At 34.2% G+C, this 22,222-nt stretch overlaps 4 protein-coding genes and 1 pseudogene across 4 annotated transcripts; 3 read left to right on the plus strand and 2 right to left on the minus strand.

Moving 5' to 3' along the window:
• The first annotated feature begins 471 nt into the window (after positions 1-471).
• On the plus strand, positions 472-4,311 carry LOC133309825 (rho GTPase-activating protein 2-like). Its single transcript, XM_061510668.1, has 4 exons — positions 472-785; positions 1,583-1,703; positions 1,819-2,169; positions 3,504-4,311. The coding sequence occupies exons 1-4, from the start codon at positions 472-474 to the stop codon at positions 4,104-4,106; spliced, it is 1,389 nt and encodes a 462-aa protein (XP_061366652.1). The 3' UTR covers positions 4,107-4,311.
• Positions 4,312-6,538: 2,227 nt separating this feature from the next.
• On the minus strand, positions 6,539-6,907 carry LOC133309701 (uncharacterized). Its single transcript, XM_061510499.1, has one exon. The coding sequence runs from the start codon at positions 6,905-6,907 to the stop codon at positions 6,539-6,541; it is 369 nt and encodes a 122-aa protein (XP_061366483.1).
• Positions 6,908-9,758: 2,851 nt separating this feature from the next.
• LOC133309708 (uncharacterized) lies at positions 9,759-12,191 on the plus strand (annotated as a pseudogene).
• A 1,576-nt stretch (positions 12,192-13,767) lies between these two features.
• On the plus strand, positions 13,768-14,931 carry LOC133309677 (probable glutathione S-transferase). The gene is made up of 2 exons (XM_061510470.1): positions 13,768-14,159; positions 14,314-14,931. The coding sequence occupies exons 1-2, from the start codon at positions 13,851-13,853 to the stop codon at positions 14,662-14,664; spliced, it is 660 nt and encodes a 219-aa protein (XP_061366454.1). The 5' UTR covers positions 13,768-13,850; the 3' UTR covers positions 14,665-14,931.
• A 1,329-nt stretch (positions 14,932-16,260) lies between these two features.
• LOC133309671 (RNA-binding protein BRN1) lies at positions 16,261-21,938 on the minus strand. The gene is made up of 9 exons (XM_061510466.1): positions 21,625-21,938; positions 21,379-21,461; positions 19,169-19,220; positions 18,908-19,033; positions 18,730-18,809; positions 17,430-17,609; positions 16,903-17,233; positions 16,602-16,745; positions 16,261-16,524 (listed from the first exon to the last, which is right to left on the minus strand). Exons 1-9 carry the CDS (start codon positions 21,791-21,793, stop codon positions 16,397-16,399), a joined length of 1,293 nt encoding a protein of 430 aa, XP_061366450.1. The 5' UTR covers positions 21,794-21,938; the 3' UTR covers positions 16,261-16,396.
• Between the last annotated feature and the right edge of the window lie 284 nt (positions 21,939-22,222).

Raw genomic sequence — 22,222 nt, forward strand, 5'->3', positions numbered from 1 at the left:
TAATGTTAATGAATTCATTTCCGTTATTGGTCCCTCAGCTTAGATATGCTTTTGTTTCTATAAGAATCTAGTATTTTTAAAATTCTAAAATGCTATTACATATACAGTTTTAAGATTTAACAAACAAAATTCTGATTAGTTAAATCCATTTTAAGATTTGCTTAGAAGATTAATGTTGAGTGACGGTTGTGTTAATAAAAAGTACAGGGTGTACTGTAGATAAAGTATATAAAACGAAATTTGAAACAAGTGGCCGTTGAAGTTTAAAGTTCACGAGAGAGCTACATAAACTACCAAATAACTTCAATGCAACACAACAAAACACATTGGCAAACGAGGAAACTCATCCTCAAATTTAAGAATTCTGTCTCTACTCGTGCGCAGGAGAGAGAAAGGAAGAAGAGCAAGTGAGAGAGAGAGAGTTTGTGTTTGTGTTTGTGTCTCTCTGTGTGTGTGTGGAAGAAGATAAGAATGACAGGGCCAGTGATGGTGACAAAGGGTGGTGGATGCGGTGGTGAGAAGGGGAGGAGAATGGAGAGAGTCACCGAAGAAGAACAAAACCAGCTCTCACCGGTGGCGGTTGTCTTGGCGGCTCTCAGAAAATCCATGGTGGCTTGCAGTGTTGAATCTCCTGATGATGTCATCTCCGCCGTGCATCCCATGGAGATTGGATGGCCCACCAATGTTAAGCACATAAGTCATGTCACTTTCGATCGTTTCAATGGCTTTCTGGGTCTTCCCGTTGAGTTAGAGGTTGATATTCCCGGTCGGGTTCCCAGTGCTAGGTACTTCTTTCTTTGCATTTTTTTTCATCATACCTTACTTGGTTTTGTTCCATTCAAAATGGGGTTTGCTTAAAATGCTTAAAAAACATTTTTTTTTTGTTTTTTTGTTTGGTACCTAGAGATTTTATTGTTGGTGGGTCTGTTTTTCTGTGTGTGTATGTTGGGGAGAGAGAGAGAGAGAGATGAAGACTTTCATAGAAGCCATGGTTTTATTTTTAGCTGAATTTTAAGGTTAGTGAAGTAAACAGTTTAACGGCAAGATGCTCTTCTACATTTCTTGAGAGCATTGGGGTTGCACATATATCCTTCAATAAGGTTTGCCTTTATTTGCTGAAAAGCATACCTAACGGAAATATAGGTTTTTAAAAGTTCTCATATTTTCTTAGGCTTTTGCGTTTAGCTCATGAATGCAAGCCTTGTTGTGCTACTTAGTTAAAGCAAGTTTCTTTGATTTATAATTGCAAAATGGGGAAGCTTGTGATTTTTTTGAGTTTGGGACACATGTGGAATGTATGCTTTGTTAGCTCCAGATAGAACTTAGATTAGGATTGATGATCTTTACAATTAAGTATGAATTAGAATGCCTAGTATAAATTCACCGAACTATGTACTATTCTATCTTTATTTACTGTTTCTTAGGAGTTATGAGCCATTTGCTACAATTAATTTTTGAAAAGTTATTAAATCATGTTTTCTTTTTCTTTTTCTAATTTTTCTTATTCTCTAAACCTCCTTATCTAGCACGATTACATCTTTATCCATATTCTAACGTGATTTGCAATCGTCAATACTTGCAGTGTTAGTGTGTTTGGCGTCTCAGCAGAATCAATGCAGTGTTCTTATGATTCGAAAGGAAACAGTGTCCCCACTATTCTGTTGCTAATGCAGGAGCGATTATACTCACAGGGAGGACTAAAGGTAGGTACCGAATTTATGCTATATTGTCATTTATAGCACTGTGGCCTTGCAAGCAGTCTCTTTCAGATAATGAAATTAACTATCACTTTGTTGTCTCTTCTCAATGAATTTTCAGGCTGAAGGTATATTTCGGATAAACCCAGAAAACAGTGAAGAGGAGCATTTGAGGGACCAGTTGAATAGGGGCATTGTGCCAGATGACATTGATGTTCATTGCTTGGCAGGCCTAATTAAAGCTTGGTTCCGAGAACTTCCTTCAGGAGTGCTAGATGGACTTTCTCCAGAGCAAGTTCTTCAGTGCAACACAGAAGAAGAATCTGTTCACCTTGTGAAGCAGCTAAAGCCAACTGAGTCAGCCTTGCTCAACTGGGCTATTGATCTCATGGCTGATGTTGTAGAAGAAGAGGAGTATAATAAGATGGATGCAAGAAATATTGCAATGGTTTTTGCTCCAAATATGACTCAGGTATGCTTCCTTACTATTTTTCTGTTTAAACTTTTAAGTTATTAATTATTTTAATTAATCATTCTTTTATGCTTTTATTCTTTTATTTTACAAGTTAATTATCTCATCATTATTTTTTTTGGTAAATGAATGGAGTTTTCTTAAAATAGAATAGTCTATTATTCTTGACCAGTCATACAAGCCCGGTCCATTGAACCGACTACTAAGGCCCCATGTAAAGAATTATGTTCCTGCATCCTTAAAGTGAAATTTTTAGACCTTCATCACAAAAAGTTTCACTCCCAATGCATAGCACACCTTATGCACTAGTTGAGTGTGCTTGGCTCGATGACAATTTTCAACTTGATTCGCTGACACGTCACGAACATGACATAAAATATTTATGTTTGTGTTGACCTATTTTCAAATTTGTGTTATGTTTGTGTTGGCAAAATCTAACACGAAAAAATTCATGTATGTCGTGTGTCCACCCACAAACATGAAATTGATGTTCATTAATTTTTTGTTACATGTTATTAGTGTCGTGTTAACTCGGATAATAAGCAACATACTTTGAGGTTGACAGGTTATTCGTGTTGTATCCTGTCGGGTCAACTAAAATATTAAGTGACACACTTTGAATTTGGTGGGTTATTCATGCCGTGTTTTGTCAACTCGCAAAATAAATGGGTTATATTCATATTAAAGTTTTTGACCTATTTTCAAATTTATGTAGGGGAAAATTATATTTACAAACTTTTTGTTAACAAACTCTTACAAACTATACTATATCTGACAGGTAATACACTCTTGAATAAAGTATTACCGGTCAAACATAATGTAGTTTATAAGTTTGTAAAAAAAAAAGTTTATCAATATAACCCTACTCGTTTATGTAATATGTGTCAACCCCAATTGCAACCCTTACTTGCCTCACACTTAGTGGGCTCAAAAAAAAAAATAGTTATGGCTCATCCTTTCACTTATCATTTGGGAATATTCCTCACCTATATGAAAAAGACACCTTTTACACACCATTGACAGAGCCGTTACGCTGCAACAATAGTAAGAGTAACTCTCCATTGAAATTATGTTCATACCTTTGCCTCGTAGATGTTGTTATATTGGAAACATATTCATCTCCATCACCCAAACAGTTCATATATCATCTTTTATCTTCTTATACACAAGACATATGAAGTATTTATAACCGAACGAGTTGCAAACTTGCTTGTAATCGCGTAATTCGCATTTATCATCTGTTACAGTTAGCGTTTATATACATGATAACTATGCAAAGGGGGGAAATCGTTTAATCTTAATTCGTATTTTTTTATTCTTGTCTCCTGAAACAGATGTCTGATCCACTAACTGCTCTGATGCATGCGGTCCAAGTGATGAATTTACTAAAGACCTTGATACTGAAGACACTTAGAGAACGTGAAGAAACAGCAACAGCAGGATATTCATCCATGTCATTTCATTCATCAGATCGCCAATCTGAGGATGAGTATGACAGTCAGCAAGAAATGGATATCAGTGGTGAATTGAGAGGGAACAAGTCAGATTATGATGATCATGTTAACTGCAGCCGTAGCAATGAAGAGGAAGAGGAAGAGAAGGAGGCTGCATCTGTAAATGACATAGAGGAATGCCTCTTGAAGTGGTTGGATGAGAACACAAAAGGATTCTCAGAAGAACCTGAAGGGTATTTGCAAGAAGAGTTTGACAGCCCCAGGAATTGCTCTGGCTATAAAGTGGAATGTGCTATGTCATTTACTGATATCAAAACTGGGAATTCATGCTCGAGTTCCTCTTATGGAGATGATTCGAGAACAACTCTGACTGCTGAGGGAACAAGTAGTCCATCAATAGGAAGTACAGGCACCTATGATGTGGAGATGATGGATAAATTTACAGATTCTATTTCACTGGTACCACTGTTTGCATCTGGTTAAGAACTGAGCTTCTTTTAAGCAGCATTTATGTAACTTGTTTTAGATTTGGTCTCTACAAGCAGAGTTGCTTGTGTAAATTAGTTAGTACGTGGAGTAGGAAGTGTTTGCTTGTTGTGGATTGTGAGGTGGTTATGTTCAGTTTAGGGCTGAATTTAACCTGATCCTGCAGTATGTCCCAGTACTTGGACAGTTCTAACTGTGATACATCAGGATGGTATATAAGTAGTAGCTGCATACATTTTCGAATTTCACATAGATGGAAGTTGTATGCATTGATGAATTCTTAGGATCTAGGGAGATTGGTTTAGCATAAAATGGTCAGGTGTGCATGGCAACCATTCTGTTCCCTGACACTATTTCTGAAAAGAAACAATTATTTTTTATTTCTGTGCCTTGGAACAGTTTCTGAGAAAAAAAATGTGTTTGATAACATGTTTTATTTTTATTCCGAGAATGAGAATTGCGTTTGAAAACACAACAAATAATAGAATAAAAAATATTCCTATTAATCATAAAAAAATTTCGGATCATCACTTTCCTTTTCATATGGTGTGGTGGTGGTGGTCTAATAGTGGCGTCGTGGTGGTGGTGGTGGTAATGGTGGTGGCGGCGGCGGTGGCGGTAGTGGTGGTGGTGAGGGCATGGTAGCGATGGTGGCGGCGGCGGTGGTAATGGTGGCATGGTGGTGACAGTAGTGGTTGCGGCTATGGTGGTGGTGATGGTAGTGACAGTGATGGTGGTGGTGGTGGTGATGGCAGTGACGTAGAGGTGGTGGTGGTGACATCAGTGGCCGCATCGATGGTGGCGATGGTGGTGGTTATGGTGATGACATGGTGGTGGCGGTGGCAATGGCTTGATAATGGTAGTGGTGGCAGCGGCAGTGGTAGTAATGGTGGCATAGTTGCGGCAGCGGTGGTGGTAATGGTGGTGGATGCGATGATGGTGATGATAATGACATGATGGTGGCGGTGGCGGTGGCGGTGGCATGATAATGGTAGTGGTGGCGGTGGTGACAACAGTGGTTGCGACAATGGTGATGGTGAGGACATGGTGGCGGCAGCAGCGATGGCGGTAGTCGTGGTGGTGGTGGTGATGACAGCGACTACGATGGTGGTTGGTGATGGTGGCAGTGATAATGGTGGTGACGGTGGTGGTGGTGATGATGATGGTAGCAGTGAAAAGTAATTGAGAGATATAAGTGTTTCTCATTTTGTGCCCGGGAACAAAAAAAACAGAAATTTTTTGATTCTTTTTTCTGTTCCCAAGCACAAAAAATAAATCGGTTCATCCGGGAACAAAAATATAAACCGATTTTATCAAATAAGTTTTCTATTCATTTCTGCTCCCGGGAGCAGAAATTAAAAAAGAATTGATTTCGGAAAGGTTGTCATGCACACCCTATGTATACCGTGCAAGATCAAAATTTGATTGATTCCACATTATATCACTGTAGCTCCATGTCGAATCCCTTTCACAATGCTAACAAGATTAGAGTAAATTAGCTCCATGTTGAATCCCTTTCACATTGAAATCACCTTTTATTCTCAACCGGCAGTGTGAACACCCTCTTCAGTTTGGAAGTTTGGTTGAATGAAAACAATAGAAAAACATTTATGAGGGTCAACTACTGTGTAACTTTAGAGTAAATTAGGAACTTGACCAAATACCTTTTTTTAATGTTAGAGACAAAATGCCATTGAATAATAGTGAAATTTGAATATTCCATCATACCTGACAATATATAATGCAAAGCTGTTAGTTGGGCAGGAATAGATTTTCAATTATTCTAAGATCACACGTTACATTGCAATTATTTTTCACTAAAAGCTTCAGAAATTCTTCAAGATGGGAGGGTTTTGGGTCAGTGGGGCCAAACTAAACCCAAATACTTTTCCTGCTGTGAGCACCGTGTCTTCCCCAGCTAAAAGTCAGAAAATCAGTGGAGTTTTCAACAGTACCTAACTTTACCGAATCTTCTTTAACGTGGTAGGTGATCATCTGAATTTCAAAAGAAAACTGAAGCTACCAATTCTGCAACAAGATTATTAGAAGTGTATGCCACATAATTAAGCTACACTTAAAGGTATTGGATGATAAGAAGTGATAGGAGCATTGATAACATGCCAAACAATTGCATAAAAAATTATTATGATGATGCTGCAGTGTATATATACATATTCCGTGATCAATAATGGAACGAAGTGCAGAAATGACATATGAACCTTTGAATGGAAAGAAACCATAAAATGTGTGGTGTGAACATATCAGTTTAAGCATACATACAATTGAAAGCTTTTATCTTTTAGACACGTTTAATCAACCCCATCTTTCTAAAAATTAAAGAATAAATATTGGCGAAGATAAAGAAATCTCCTATGGGATACTAAGGAATCCAGAAAAGTGATTCAGAAAAGAAATCCCCACAAATAGAATCAAGATGCCAAACAAGCTTCCCAGAACAGCCTATTTCTTTCCATCTCATCCACCAACTCTTGACCTGAATCATCAGACACACAAGACTTATGGTGTTCTTGCATCTCATCATCTTCACAATATGAAGTTCCATAACCATCAACTTTCTTCTCATCTTCATCATCAGCATTCAAAGACTCATCAAATACATTGAGTTCAGAAGCATTACAAGTCTCAGAATTATCATCGCTGCAAGATTGAGCATCATCATCTTCTCTATCAATTTCATGAGCTTGTTCACCCATAATGGGATTACAATCAGCTTCAGAGTCACCAGTGACCTCAAGAAGCATGTAAGAAGAGACATCAAAAGGGTCCTTCATGTCCATGGACCCTGCAGCAACAAGAGGCAAAACTTGCACTTTATGCCTTCAAATACTGCAATTGTTGGACAAGATACAATATAAGGGCATCTCCTAGCTACTTTTATCAACAGTAAAATGAAAAAGTAAACTTGGAATATCTTGTTTGATACATTTTTATGACAGTGATGGGGATCTTTCAAAACTTTGGCCTCCACCAGATGGGACTAGTTAGTAGTTAGTGGTCATTATTAAAGGAGAAGGATTCCCCTCAAGTTTGTCACGGTTTCTAGAGGGATTGCATCTAGCTTTTCCAATCTCAATAGGGACACATGTTCCAACATTCTTCTAGAAGAAGCCCAAGTAAATGAGATTAATAAAAAAAGTTTTTTTGATTACCAAAAAAAAAAAAATTAATAAAAAAAGAAAGATTTTTTTTCTTAAAAAAAATCAAAAAAGAAGGAGTCATAATCCCTCCCTGATGGATTTTGACTCTATTTGCTTCTCGTGTCAAGTGGGATCAATGTATGACCTTTTCCAAATTTCATGAATTTGGTTTCTAGGAACCATTGGAAGAAATTACCTGAGTCCCAAAAATTTGCTGCATTTTTAGTCTTTGTTAGTGTTAATAAATTTTTGAGAATTAGATATTGTTAGGTGGAGTTGAACAATTAAGAGATGATGATTAAGGCAAAACAAAAGTAGTAATTTGTTTGTGACATTCTCCAACCTTAGGTTGGAATGTTGGCTTATGTTGTTGTCATGATCTGAGGATTTCCGTGTTGGATAATGGGGATGCAAATACACGTTATGGGCTGCATGAAATTTAAGGCAGCCAACTTGGAAAAATCTTTTGTCACTTTTGACTTATATTCAGTTCCAAATTTCACCAGTAGGGAAGAGAAAGGTTCAAGATGAGGAATTAAGCTACCTCTGGAGAGAGACAGCAGGGTAGCTGGTATATCAAAATGAAGAGACCCTATGATTCACGGTAATTAATTGAACTTGACCTTAGAACTGTAAAATAAAAAATGAAATAATCATTGAAAGAAAATCATCATAGTTGAGTTGATTTACATGTGTGAATTAAGCTCCATTTTTATTTGATGTACAAGAAGAGTAATATTACACATGAAAATAAAAATAAGAGATGGGAAGTTATTTTTGTCATCCAAAAATTATGTAGATAGCATTTTGCTTTCAGAAAATAAAAAATGATAGTAAAACTTCAAACATGAAACATGGATCTGTTCATTGAATTGTGTTAGGAAAAAATTAACAAAATGGGACCAACGTTGGTGGGTGGCCACTCGTTTCTATAAAAAGAACAATATTTCTCATAATCGTCAATCTTGACTTTTGTAGCAGGCATGTGGCAACATGCATCTATTTTGCGTGTGCGCAATTGTCTTTGTCATCAGCGAAACCTAAGATGTATAAAACACGTTTCTGATTTTCGTGATTTATGCCCGCAAGTAATGACTAAATGAGTAAAGCATTTACTTATAATTTATTCTGAAGAGTATTTCTTAAGACGGTATAAATTGACTTCTACTGGTTATTATTATTTTTCTTTTCCTTCCTTTGACTTCAATATTAATTTCTATAACAAACATAAATTCATTAATACGAATGCAATAACATTATTTGAATATATAGTTCTACTCTAAAGGATAAAATTTTGCGATCAGGTAGCTATTTACGATTATCTTCTCAAAAAAATTAAATATTTAAATAAAAAAATAAATAAATAGGATTTGGATCAAGCCTATTAAATTAATATGCATCTTTTGCCTCCTCATGATCAAGCATTTGAATGTTTAGATTGCCAATGAAACAGAACAAAATTGACTTAACTAAAGAAAATCAATTCCACTGTATACCTTTTTTATTTCATAATTTTTTCTTTCTATCTGAATTGGGGTTAGTGTATTAAAATGAGGACAATATAAGAATAATAAACCTACAATCATTCTCATTTAATATATACTTAGAAAAACTTATAAACAAAGGAATGGAAACTCTTCTTCGTTATATCGTTAAAATTTTAAACAATGGTATATAAACTCTCTCTCTTTTTCATCTTTTTCAAAACTAAGGGTGTTTTGGTATTTTTGTTTATTTATTTATTATATGAATTTTATCAAAACATCCTTCATTAATTTTCCTAACCCTCCAAACAAAATAGTTTTGAAATTCCTGGAAATAATTTTATTTCCTGTGACAAGACAAACGATAAATCTTTTAATTATTTCTAGTTTAGAATTTAATTTTTAGTTAATATTCTAATAAAAAAAATGAAAAATCAAATCAAATCAAACTGATTGACCAATATAATATAATTTTAAAAAATTATGAAAAAAGATCAAATTATATTATTTTAATATTTTTAAAATAATATTACTTTGATGAATCAGCCAACCAAATCCTTTATATCCGAAAGCAAACATAGCCCTTGGGCTATTTGGATTGAAAGAAACTGTATTGGGCCAGGCTCTTATTGGGTGGACATCATCATCTTGGGCCTATGTATTCCTCTTCCGTTTAGCTCAAAGATAAAGACACGATTTGAACAGAGATTTTTCAAGCCCTAACGCAAAAGCGAAGTCTCTCATTTTTACAGAATCGAGGTAATTCCTTCTTCAATGTCGTGGACGATGTGATTTGAATTGAGAGGGTTTTGTACCAATGCTCAAAATGCACTTTACTCGTGTTTATTGAACTTGCCTGAAATCCCTATGGTTTCAAAACCTTGTATTGTACACTATCAACTTTCGAAATTTATGTGTTCACCATTAGACGCTGATGAAATATTGTTAATGATTATCTCCCTTTGATGTTTTCATATTTATTTTGTTATTACTGCAACTTGAAAATTATGGACACACGATACATTTCTACTTATATTCTGATGCTTGAGCTGCTAGTAGCTGGCTTCTTGTTGAAATTTTATTCTAAATGTGTTTCTCTAATGATCAAAGCTTGCTTTTTTGATACAAATGAAATTGGAATGATACAAGTAATGGATGCTTTACTTTGTGTTCAAATTGTAGTGAAGAAGACAGGGTGAAATGGGCAAGTATGCCTGTATGGCTTGAACCTTAGACCTGCGAAGCAGCCAATTAGTCCTTCCCTTGCCACCACTTTTGACTTTAATTATGATGATGAAAATGACCTTGAGAGAGAAATTGCTCTGCAGGTTAGCAAGAATAAAACTCTCAACTAAGCTGACATTGGTTAATAGCTTCCTTGGTGTTTTATACTTTTTGATCTGGTGGTTGTTATTATGACCATAGTATTTGTTTGTTTACATTATGATCTTACTTTTGGTTTGGTTTTTACTTTATAAGGTTGAGGAACATCAAAAGAAAGCCTTGGAAGAAGATCCGTCCATATTTGATTATGATGGAGTCTATGACAAAATGAAAGAGAAAGTTACTCGTCCACTGGTACAAGATCTTGAAGAGAGAAAGGTATGGTTGCAGTTTTAAGCATTTTTTTTATGAAAACATTACAATGGAACGACCATTGTATTATGTTTATAGCTCTGTAGAGAATCATATACTTGATAGGTATATTTAATTGATAGATAGATAGATAGATCATCAAGTAGCATATGGAAATGTACTTAAAATATGCCTAATGTTTAATCTTTTCTATAAAATCAAGATTGTGATATATTAAGATTTAATATTTTAACCTTTCCAAGAGTACTGTAGTGTATAAAGGTGTTAGAGTCAATCTGGGTATTGGTGTTTGACATGCATGGACACAACTTCTCTCTTAAAGTGAAGCTTCACAGTAAACACATTGTTAGAATGGTGAAAATGGTTGATAGTGAGTTTCAAGTAGCCTATGTGCTTATTCCTCTTTAATAGTTTGGTAAATTTGGTTTAAATTTATTTTCTTGTTTTACTTTTGTGAGAGCTGATGTTGAAATTTGTTCATTTTGGGTTATTTGGTAAATGACATTGGTACTTATCAACCTGTAATCTTTGTGATGCAGCCAAAATATATCCAAAATCTGATGAAAAAAGCAAAGGAGCGAGAACAGTATCGTGTGATTGTTTATGAGAAAAAGATTGCCAAAGAGAGAAGCAAAGATGACCATCTCTACGCTGATAAAGACAAATTCATTACAGAAGCATATAGAAAGAAACTTGCTGAACGAGAGAGATAAATGGAGCTAGAACGCCTGTGCGAACTTCAAGAGGAGATAGAAAGATGTATATTTCTGCTTTTTTAAATTTCCCATAATCATTAGGATGTTTTCATATCTCTTCTTGTCAACCTGATTGATTGGTAATGGATTTTAAAAGTCTAATGTTTTTATTAGAAGAAAGAATTAAAAACTGTATATTCATTGTGTTGATTACAGAAGGTATCTCTGATATATATACACAAGAGAGTGAAATGCAAAAAAAAAGAATCTCCTAACAAACTGTAACAAATTGAACCAAACAAAAAGGCACCACTACTTCACGTGGTTTGTTACAACAGAAAAAGAAAGATAAGAATAAAACTATATCTAACTAATATTATTCTCTAATCACAATCTTAACAGTTTTCCTTTCTTTGTTTCTCCCTCATTTGAGTGTATATTTTTGAATTAAATCGGCATGTTGTTGATAGTTTAATTCCTATATCTCTATTTTAAATAACTGACATATATTTTAATATTTGCATAGGTTATCAAGAAGAAGGACTTTTTGCTTGATTTTATGGTGCAAAAGATGCTCAAGGGAGGAAACTTGATCATCGGGCTAAGAATAGAGTTCCAGAGACACACGAGGAAGTGAGCCCTGACACATCAAACTGGCATCAGCATACTGATGCATCAGATGAAATGCGACATTCATTGGGTAACTCAAGTTCACCGGTGGAGTCTTCCCGGAAAAAGATTGGGGATCAGGGTGAAACTTCTAATCCTTCCAATGGAAGCATCAGTCCCTCGGATATGAAGCCAAATACTGAGCCTTTTGTAGAAGTAAAGAGTTCAGTTGAAGAGCCATCAGCTTCTCAACCAAAGCCCGATCCTCACAAAAGAAGTCAAGATGCTCTGCCTGGCTGCAGCAAAACGACGCTTTCTGGCACGAAAGAAAGCAAAGGAACAGTGGACATTTTCCTGCCTGTGTTCAGATGTCTCTGGTGGCACAAATATGGTCAAAGTCTTTGGTGTTTGATTTGATGTTAAATTACCTTAAAATGCTTAGGAGCTTACTCTGTGAAAAGGAGTCATAGAATGAACTGGTATACGGCAGTAGTGTATGTGTATGGTATTTTAATTTTAATAATTTTATGGTATGTAATATTGGTGCCAATTTCGTGATTCAATCCATTCGACAATGAACTTTTTCAAATATAAAATTAGTTTTCATCTGCTAATGATTCAAATAGATCGAATGTGGAAGTCACTTTGTCTTACTAATATGAGGCCTAAAATCTAACGAAGCTCTCAACTCAAGGCCGATCCTATCGCAGATCTGAAATTTTTTTAAAAATAAAAATAAAAATAAAATTGGTTCAAGTATTGTCTGACTCGAATTGAGACCGGTTGTCAGGTGTTTGTTAGGTGAATTTTTTTAAAACACTGGAAAAGTGGTTGATGAGATTTACAAATGATCATGTTTGGTATGGAGTAGGAAAAATTTATCTAAGAAAAAAAATTTGATAGAAAAATTTTTGTAATGTAAAAATGAAGGAAAATGTCCACTTAGAAATATCATCTTGGTGGTGGTATTTTGATTTTTCCAACAAACTCAAATTTGTAATAATTTTAGATAGTAATATTTTAGTCTACTAAATAGTTTTTTTTAACTTTTCCAGAAAAAATTATTTTTTCACCTTTACTCAGTAAATATATTTTCCTAGTAAAAAAAAAATTGCTCTTCCAAACACCTCTTATATTTTTTTGCATAATGATAATTCGACATTTCGAATTCAATATCTTTAATTAAGGAAATAAGTTTCGTTAAAGGAATAAGCTCCACTCGAACTTTGTTTACTCTGAAGGTCTTTTTTTTTTTTGGTAACAATACTGAAAGTCCTTTTACTCCTAACAAAAGACCGATCAGTTGAGGACTCTCTGACTTAAGATCCTTGCCCTGCTAGAATTCTTCTTGAAATAGTTATTTTCTTTTGTTCACCAAAAATAAACCCTATCAAAAGAAAAGCCCTATGCTTTCTTTGCCGCCAGCTATAACAGAGACACGTTTTATTTTGAATACAATGTTTTCATTATTAATGAAGTGCACACTGAGTCACTGACGTATGCCAACTACTTTCATTTTTTATTTGATTTTAAGGTACTTATTATCATAGTTAAACACTATTAATGATGCAATAGTATATAATGGAATGACAGTGTAACACGTATTACATTATCCATGGAACTAACCTTGTGTATTATCTATTATGAAAGAGCACTATAATGATGGCGTGAGCACTGACGTTCGAAAATAATAGTCAACAATCGATAAGTTCAATCAATGGGGATGTATACGGAACGGGAACCATTTTGCTATTGTTGGTCAAAAAAATTATCAAACTGTTATGTCAACAGTAAATTTTGTCAAAATGTCATGTGACATATTTCGCTACACAGTGTAGTTCAATATGTCACGTGGCATTTTGACAAAATTTACTATTAGTGTGGCAGTCTGGTAATTTTTTTGGTCAACAGTAACACTTTGGTCACTGTTCCGATGTATACACACCACACCAAAACTTAGTACAGGGCAAAATAGGTATAATTCATGAAAAAAATTATTCTCATATTACATGATATAAATTTTTTCTTTTACATATATTTCGATAATTGTGTTTTTCTTATCTCCTTTTAACATGAAATTAATAAAATTCATGATTTATTCTCCCTCTATGTTTTGGACTTTGAAACTTCTTAGTCCAAGAAAAGATCAATCTCATTATTAAGTTCCATCTTGCACCTGCTCAATAGTGCATAGAAACCATGGTTGATGTCAAACTACTAGGATTTTCGTTTAGCCCTTTTGCACATAGAGTGATATGGGCTCTAAAGTTCAAGGGCATTACCTATGAGTACATAGAAGAAGACAGTAAGAACAAAAGTCAGCTACTTTTGCAATCCAATCCAGTTTACAAGAAAGTCCCTGTTCTTATTCATGGAGGCAAAGCCATTGCTGAGTCTAGTGTGATTCTTGAATACATCGAAGAAACTTGGCCTGAGAACCCATTGCTTCCAAAAGATAACCATGAGAGAGCCTTAGCTCGATTTTGGATTAAGTTTGGAGAGGATTCGGTAATGTAATTTAATTTAATCTAATCTTTATGTCTTTTCTATGTACAAATTAATTTTTATCTTATTACATATCATTCTCTAAATTGAAATTCTTATTTAAGTTTGAATCATCTTGTATTTTAATTAATGGTGTTTTGATGATTTTGTTTTCTAGATCGTTTCTACACTGTTTCTCCGACCCACTGAAGATGAACAAGAGAGAGCAAGAGCAATGAAAAAAGCACAAGAAACTCTCACAATCATGGAAGAGGAAGGTTTAGGGCACAAGAAGTTCTTTGGAGGCAACAATATTGGAATGGTGGATATAGTATATGGTTGCCTTGGTCATTGGTTAGAAGGTTGGGAGGAAATTGTGGGGATGAAAACGATTGAGGCAAGCAAATTTCCTGGGTTGCATGCGTGGATTCAAAATTTCAAACAAGTTCCTGTGATTAAAGAAAACCTTCCTGATTATGGGAAATTGTTGCTACATCTTGAAAGGCGCAGGCAAGAATTTATTATATAGTGTCAGAATAAATAAGTCAAGTCACGGAGTGACCAAGGAGAATGAAGTTAGAAGGTCAGGTTTTTAGATTAAGATAAAATAAGGAGAGCATTTCTTTCTGATTCCTCATGGGCTGAACTCAGTTTTATTCTATAGTTTTAGGGAAATATGTTTCTACTAAGAAAAATAGAGGGAAAGAAAAAAATGGATTTTATCTGTTTGTTTTGTGTGTATTGTACGAGATAATTTGTATCATATAATATATCAAACATGTATCTCATAGTTTTATATGTGCTACAAAGCTATTTCTCATTGTCATACCAGGGAACGGATCCATTTATCACCAAAAAAATTTACAACTCTTACAACCAATTTAATCACCGTCGATTTCTGCCAATCCAACAGTTATAAATTATTGTAAAAGTTGTAAACTTTTTTGGTAGTAAATGAATCTTCCTCTGTCATTCAGACTAATGGTGAAGAACATTTCCAGAAATGTTTTTTCTTTATTTTTATTTTGGAGAATAGAAATGGTGATAAATAGTATTTGATAAAATCGGATTATTTTATTTGTGGGCCGAAATACAAATTGTGTAAATGAAAAATACTTTTTTATTTTTTTTTATTCCCTGACATACTATTTATTAAATACAGACATTGGAAGAATGTATTATCAATATTAAAATACATTATTTATTAAATACACACTTTTTCCTTTGATATAAAAAGAAATTGTATTATCAAACAGAATTTTTTTTTTCTAAGCACAAAAAAAAACGATTTCTTTTCAGATTATTATTTATTCATTACCCATTTAGTAATTTAAAAATTACAACTATGAATAAGATTTATTACTAAATGAAAATTTTAAAAAATAACATGGAAAATATGCTTTATTATACAATTACAATCGTATTTGAATACATTTTAAGTTTTTACCATATAATTATTGTGATTCACTTCAAATATTTGTTATATTTTATCAAAACAAAAAATAAAAAAGAATATTCAAGAAAAAAAATTTAAAATTATAAGGTGGTAGGTATAGAGTTAAAAAGATTAAAAACAAATGGTATTTCAGCAAAATTTATAATACAAAGAGAAATATAAAATTTTAAAAATACCCTTTATTTCTAATCCAAAATCCCGAAACTACATGCATATACACATTTTATCTAATAAAATTAAAATGGTAATTTTTATTTTTATTTTTTTGTTAAAAAAGGTTTGATTGCATTAACGAAGTTAAATCCACTATGACACTTCGTTTTGGGATGATTGAAAATAAATTTATTATTCTGTGACGGAAGAAACATTTTCCCCACAATATTATATGATTAATTATTCTATTGGTATTCATTTATTTTATGCACATTTATGTTTTATTTGATTCCTTGAAGCACTCTGAGAATACATAATATAAAAAATTATAATGCTGCTGATTGGCTAATAGGCTCAAGCTCAACAACATATAGTGGCTGGTGTAAACAATATCCCCTCAGTCCCTCACTGCATGGCAGCAAAAATAAAAATAAAAAGTGAAAACTTAAAAGCGTGGTTATCCTCTAATCCTCTAATCCTGTATGAAACTACAAAAGATAATACAATCAATAGGCGTTCTGAGGGAAAAATCAATAAATTAATAATCAATGTCTAAATGGACTTTCATGTTACAGAAATTACAAATTGTATAAACATCAGAAGGGTCATGAATTACAATGTGAATTATACAAAATTCCATTTTTCAGCTTCATCAGTAAGGTTTGCCTTGTTTGTTGTCCCTCTTAAGCTGAACCTTCAATTTCTTACTTCCTAATTGGAATCCATGCATCATACCAATGGCTGCTTGAGCAGCATCTGGAGAATCATAACTAACAAACCCTGCAAATGGGAGCTCATCAAACACAAGCTCCAAGCAAAACCCATCAAATTCGTTAATAAATGAAGCATAGGCTCACCAAAACATTTGCTAACACCAGTTGCTTTATCAACAAAAACTTTGGCACTCAAAACTCTACCAAATGGTTGAAAAGCATTTGCAAGTTCTTCATCTCCAAATTCTTGAGGTATGTGATAAATAAAAAGATTGGCACCGGGTGGTCCTAAGTCAGAAAATAGAATAATAAGCAGAACTATCACCAAGTAACTTTTCTTCTTGTATGGAAAGAGTGGTGCTAAAATATAAATATGCATGTATCAAAATACATAAATGTATGCATTCATTTACACCCAAGAACATATAAGATATAGATAAACAACCTTCGACCTGACCCCCGGAAATTTTGCTGGCGCCTGAAGATGTAGCAGAGTTACTATTTCCACCAGCAGGTGAAATGGACCCAGGAGAACTACTCATAGGACCTGGACTAATCAATCCTGTAGGATATGCCATTGGATGGTGCAGACCTGGCACATGAGGATAAGAGCCAACATAACTTGCAGGAGGCACAGGATAATTTCTAGGGTTCATATTGGGCCCAAGATCAGGTCGCAATGCATTTCCTTGATTCATGTGAGGCATCATACTATGGAAACCAGGTTGATTCTGCATTGGCAACCGGTACGGCACGAGTCCATAACCCCCAGGAGCCTATCAGGAGAACATATTATCATTAGATTCATCACACATATATATCTCCATCAAGATGTTAGAGAGGAAACCAACATTAATGCATGAATGTAATGATTTCTTATTGGATGACATGATTATGCAGAAGACAAACTGCATGAATTAAGAAATCAAAATGCTACTGAAGAGTCTCGTAGAGTATTACAACAGAACTAACCTGATAACCATATCCATTATATGGAGGAACATAACCCATAGGCAGGGCTCCAAACAATGATGGGTGCTGAGAATCAGCATGTGGTACATTAGAAGCTTGGGACTGTGCTTTTTGAGCTCTTCGAGCTAGTCTTTCCTTTTCTGTATCAGCCCATTTGACAACTAAGGGAACACTTGAACCCTATAGAAGACAAACAAATATCAGATTACAGTTGTCTGAATTAATATACTTGTCAAGTTAGCAATATCGCTAACAATTTTCATCAAGTATGACTAGAGAACATATCAACTAAACAAAAACAAGTGAATTTCACAGTACAAATAAAAAAAAAGGTCCAATTGGTTGACAAGTAATCTAACTTGAAGTTTAGTTGCCAAGAGGAATAGTAATTTTTTAGTAAAACCTAATCAAATTGATTGTGAATGAATGAGATGCAACTCCACTAGGCACCGTTTTGCAAGTTCACGAGCTTTGATTCATATATATTACATCCTTCATATATATTATAATTATAATTATATATGTTGATTGAACTTGTGCATAAGTGTTTGTGCATGTTTAACAATCCTATCTTGGGATTTTCTCAGCTTGGCTCATTTATTGCAAACATATAATAAGCATCACAGCCAGAGCTTGAGTTTCCCTTTCCAAGCTTAGATCCAGTTCCAGCCTGTCTTATAAATAATGAGTCAAGCTTGAGACTGGAACATTATCTTAAACAAACCTATATGGGGAACAAAACCAGGCTTAGATTTCCAAATTGATACAGGGATAAAAAATTAAAATAAGTATTTGTGCATCCATATGAAATCTGAGAAACATGATTAGATGTTCACGTCCCTCACCAACAGGATTTTGTGGCTGAATGCCGCTTGAAGGTCCAAAATACTGCAAACACCATTTACAACTAAAATTGTAATTGAGTCTAAAGGCATTCACTTTTCCATTCTACCACATACAAGGAACCAAAAACATGTTACTGAATCTGAAATAGTCCATTAGTGTATGAATGATTAATCATGCCATCTAAGTCAGACAGGGTTTCAGTTATAGAACCATGTCTTTGAATGCATTGCACCAGCAAAATTACACACTGTACCGCTAAATTGCTAAATATTATCAATCAGCTAACAATATAGTTCGATCGTGTACATTAAATCTAATTCTCTCCTTCCCTCCATTACTCAAATACATTCACAGATGAAATTTATGAACACATTCATTATATTACACAACCAACTCCGCTACTACCAAACTAAAAAGTGTTAAAATTCAGGTAGTGGTTTTAATAAACACTGACCTCCATTTTATGCTTTCCATTGATTGCCTCCAAAGCAGCAAGAGCCTGTTCTTTGGTTTCATACTTCAAAAATGCACAACCTGACAAAAAAATGGGAGAATTATGAATAAGGCTTTGTGGTTAAGAAACACCAAATCCCTAAAAGAATAAAGGAAGGATTAAGCTGTAAAATCAGCACCTTTACTTGTTTGCTGAGAACCTCTTAAAATCTGTAAATCCTTAATAGTTCCATAGTTGGAGAAAAGTGCAGAGACTTCGACTTCAGAAACATTCTTTGGAAGCATGCCAATGAAGAGTTTGTGTTCTGGTTTCAATAACAACAACAAATTATTTATCAAGGATTGTCCTCAATATAACATAGGAATTCCGGTACATGAATGAATCTCATAAAATGATCTGTTGAACAAATTTTTTAATTAAATTAAAAAATATATTGCACCTAATCTTTCCAACTCCCCGTCTGCATACTTCACTTGCAATGGACTAGCTGCCTGAATTGGACACCAAAGAAAAAACAAAAGATTCTTCCAAATCAGAATGAGAATAATATCATATCACATGGTTATTAAAGCAATAACATGCATAACATCATTACTTTAGTGCTCCATGGAAGGCTTTGGATAATCAAGAAATCAAAATTTTCAATCATATTCACTTTGTTATCCATATTTAGATCACAACTACCTGGAATAATCAACAAACAGAATTTATCATGTAGGCAGAAGCCCAAATTTTAATATTAGTGACCACCAGAAACTGGAGCATGACCTAGAAGGATATCTTCCATTTAATACAATTCCTAGGTCAGAAAATCCAAAAAAATGCATAGAAACATCTTCTGAGATAAAAGTCCATTAAAAAAAAAAATATTTTTTGGTGGATTGAAAATAATAAACATAAATTCCATAGCTCATGAACATGTTTTCCAAACCACAACCATGTCAAAGTTAACATGTTAATACATAATTTGATAATCTTTTATTTATTCAATAATTACATAATTGACTTCTACTTGCAAAATCTCTAACAGCCTGTTTTTATGGGCAAGGTTCTATTCTATGTACTAATTTAAAGGGTCTTCCCCGTTCAATCTCATCAGAGGATTCATAGTTTATCTCAAGGCATAAAATTTGTCTATTTCTATTCCTACTATCTCTTAATGAATGTCAACTATAAGGAATGTGATACAAATAGTTGCTGAAGCGGCAGGCAGCTTCACCCATCATTTCCAACTTTAAGGGCTATAAGCATAACTCAACCTATGATTTCTAAGAAGGAACTTTCAGAATTCAGATATGGTTTCCATGAACTTCCAGAAATTTATTTGTCAATGCAGCCACTGCATTAATCACACGAATGAGTTGCACAGTCAACCCAATTTTTATCCACAATTAGCAAGAAAGTAGAGAAATTAAACTTTTGTGTATGTCAAGGGCAAAGATCCCAAATGAGAGTGTCGGGATATCAGGGAACCATTGATTATGCTAGTAAATGTTTAAATTGTCAACGTTAAAGGGTGAAAAAACTATAATAACCCTTTCTTTGAAAATGAAAGAAAATTACAAGATGCATCTGCTTATATTACATGAAACATATTTATAAATTTATAAAAAAAAATTGATTAGTTGAATGTATACTTAAAAGTATAAGGAGTAAAATATATCACGGTCATCAAATACATTATAAAATCTATATTTGTCCATTCACTTGCATTTCTGTTCTATTTCCTGATGTTAATAAGGTTGGAGACTGAAGACCTCAACGATATTAATGTTAAATGAAATATTAAGAATAAAATAAAAAATCAACTAAAATTTTAATATTATACGATTTATCCCAGCCCTGTGATGCCCAACAAGTGGGGCTCATAACTGAATCCTACATGTCAGATCTAGACTAACCAAAATAACTAACTGCATGTTTGGATTAGCATTGGAAAGCCTTAAATGTACCTTTAGACACCAGAAACGTGATTTTGACCCAAAAATAAACAAACCACGTTTGTTTGTTTTCAACTAAAATTCTAAGCTCACGGTTGACTAAAAAGTGAAAAAAATGTAATTTTTCTGTTACTTAAGCTTACTTTTGAGATAAAAAGTTTCCAAAAATAAACAACTTGATTCTAAACTTACTTTTAACCAAAATCAAGATTATCTAAATTCAATTTTGCAGACGCTCACACCAAGCACACACACAGACACTAAGATGATAGATGATGATTCATTCCCATCAAAATCAAAACTTGACCCAGAGGCTTCCGGTGACCAATATCAATACTTACAAATACAATAAGGACTCGAGAAAATACACCACAATGAGAAACACCGCGGAGGAAGAAATAAAAAAAATAAAAATGAAATTCAAGTAAGTACTTTAAAGCTGTGAGAGTGAGTTGAGTCAGTTACCCAAACATAGTAAGTACAACCACATAAATTGCTCAGATTAGACACATGTTCTTGCCCAATTAAGACACTCATTACTACTAGGTAGTCGTCAGCATCAGTAACTGATATAGTAGCACTAGCCATTGATACCATTCCATAAAAAGGGATCACTTTCAACACTATCATAAAAACTAAAAGGAAAAAATAATAATAATAATAAATAAATAAAAATTTAAAGAGTAGCATGAAAAATTGCAACACCAACCCCAGGTAGCGTTTTCTTATTATGACACGCATTGACGGCCTTATCAGCCTCTTCCCTTGAGGGACAAATCACGAAGCAACAACCTGCGAACGACGGAAAGGCGCGAGCGAGATTAGTTAGGGTTGTTGGAAAGTAGACAGTGCCATGTGGCAAAGAGAACACGAACGTTGGAAATGAAATGAAAAAAAAAAAAGGAAGAGATTTGAGAGCGGAGAATGCGAGATTTGAAAATTGAAATAAGGGAACCTCGAGAAGCGCGTGTGGCTTTGTCCTTGATGATGTTGACTTCATCAACCAACGCGAACTCCTTGAACATTCCAAGCAACTCATCTTCCGTCATGTGCTTCGGCACTTGCCCTACGAACAGTTTCACACTTTCCTCGCTAGATTTACTCTCTTCCTTCCCTTCCGCCATTAATAATGCTTCTCTCTCTCTCTCCTCTTTCTCTCTCTAAAATCTTGGTCTGTTATCACCTAAATTCGCTCTCTCTTTCTCTCTTTCTCTCTCTCTTTTTTTTTCTGAGATTTGGTTTCTTATTTTTGGGGTCGTCGCAGGGAAATTGGGGACTTCCTGGATGCCAAACTTAGATCTTCAATTCATTGCATATTATAATTATTACTATTTTTAATTTAATTTAATTATTAAAATGTTTCACTAACGACATTTTTTCTCTGGTTTTTTACCAATATGCCACTACGTACAGCTGGTCCTCCTCCTAGTGCAATAAGCGCCAACAACTTCCTAATTGGCCAATTACTCCTAATTATGCTTTTCTTTTATTGTTATTACTATCTTTGGGTTATTGCCTCTCTTTTTTGGTATTTTTGTCGCTATAAAATAATT

The sequence above is a fragment of the Gastrolobium bilobum genome, unplaced genomic scaffold (assembly GCF_033153095.1).
Source record: "Gastrolobium bilobum isolate Gb01-03AN ecotype WA unplaced genomic scaffold, APGP_CSIRO_Gbil_v1 utg69057, whole genome shotgun sequence".
NCBI classification, from domain to species: domain Eukaryota; kingdom Viridiplantae; phylum Streptophyta; class Magnoliopsida; order Fabales; family Fabaceae; genus Gastrolobium; species Gastrolobium bilobum.

Bases quoted from the DNA above. Each gene is read 5' to 3' on its own strand.
- LOC133309825 (XM_061510668.1), top strand. From the start codon at position 472: ATGACAGGGCCAGTGATGGTGACAAAGGGTGGTGGATGCGGTGGTGAG. The intron at 786-1,582 runs GTACTTCTTTCT...CAATACTTGCAG, and splicing joins GGTCGGGTTCCCAGTGCTAG to TGTTAGTGTGTTTGGCGTCT. The intron at 1,704-1,818 runs GTAGGTACCGAA...ATGAATTTTCAG, and splicing joins ACTCACAGGGAGGACTAAAG to GCTGAAGGTATATTTCGGAT.
- LOC133309701 (XM_061510499.1), bottom strand. From the start codon at position 6,907: ATGGACATGAAGGACCCTTTTGATGTCTCTTCTTACATGCTTCTTGAG.
- LOC133309677 (XM_061510470.1), top strand. From the start codon at position 13,851: ATGGTTGATGTCAAACTACTAGGATTTTCGTTTAGCCCTTTTGCACAT. The intron at 14,160-14,313 runs GTAATGTAATTT...TTTGTTTTCTAG, and splicing joins TTAAGTTTGGAGAGGATTCG to ATCGTTTCTACACTGTTTCT.
- LOC133309671 (XM_061510466.1), bottom strand. From the start codon at position 21,793: ATGGCGGAAGGGAAGGAAGAGAGTAAATCTAGCGAGGAAAGTGTGAAA. The intron at 19,221-21,378 runs GTTGGTGTTGCA...TGTCCAATTCAG, and splicing joins ATAAGAAAACGCTACCTGGG to GCAGCTAGTCCATTGCAAGT. The intron at 17,234-17,429 runs GTTAGTTCTGTT...TTCTCCTGATAG, and splicing joins ATAATGGATATGGTTATCAG to GCTCCTGGGGGTTATGGACT.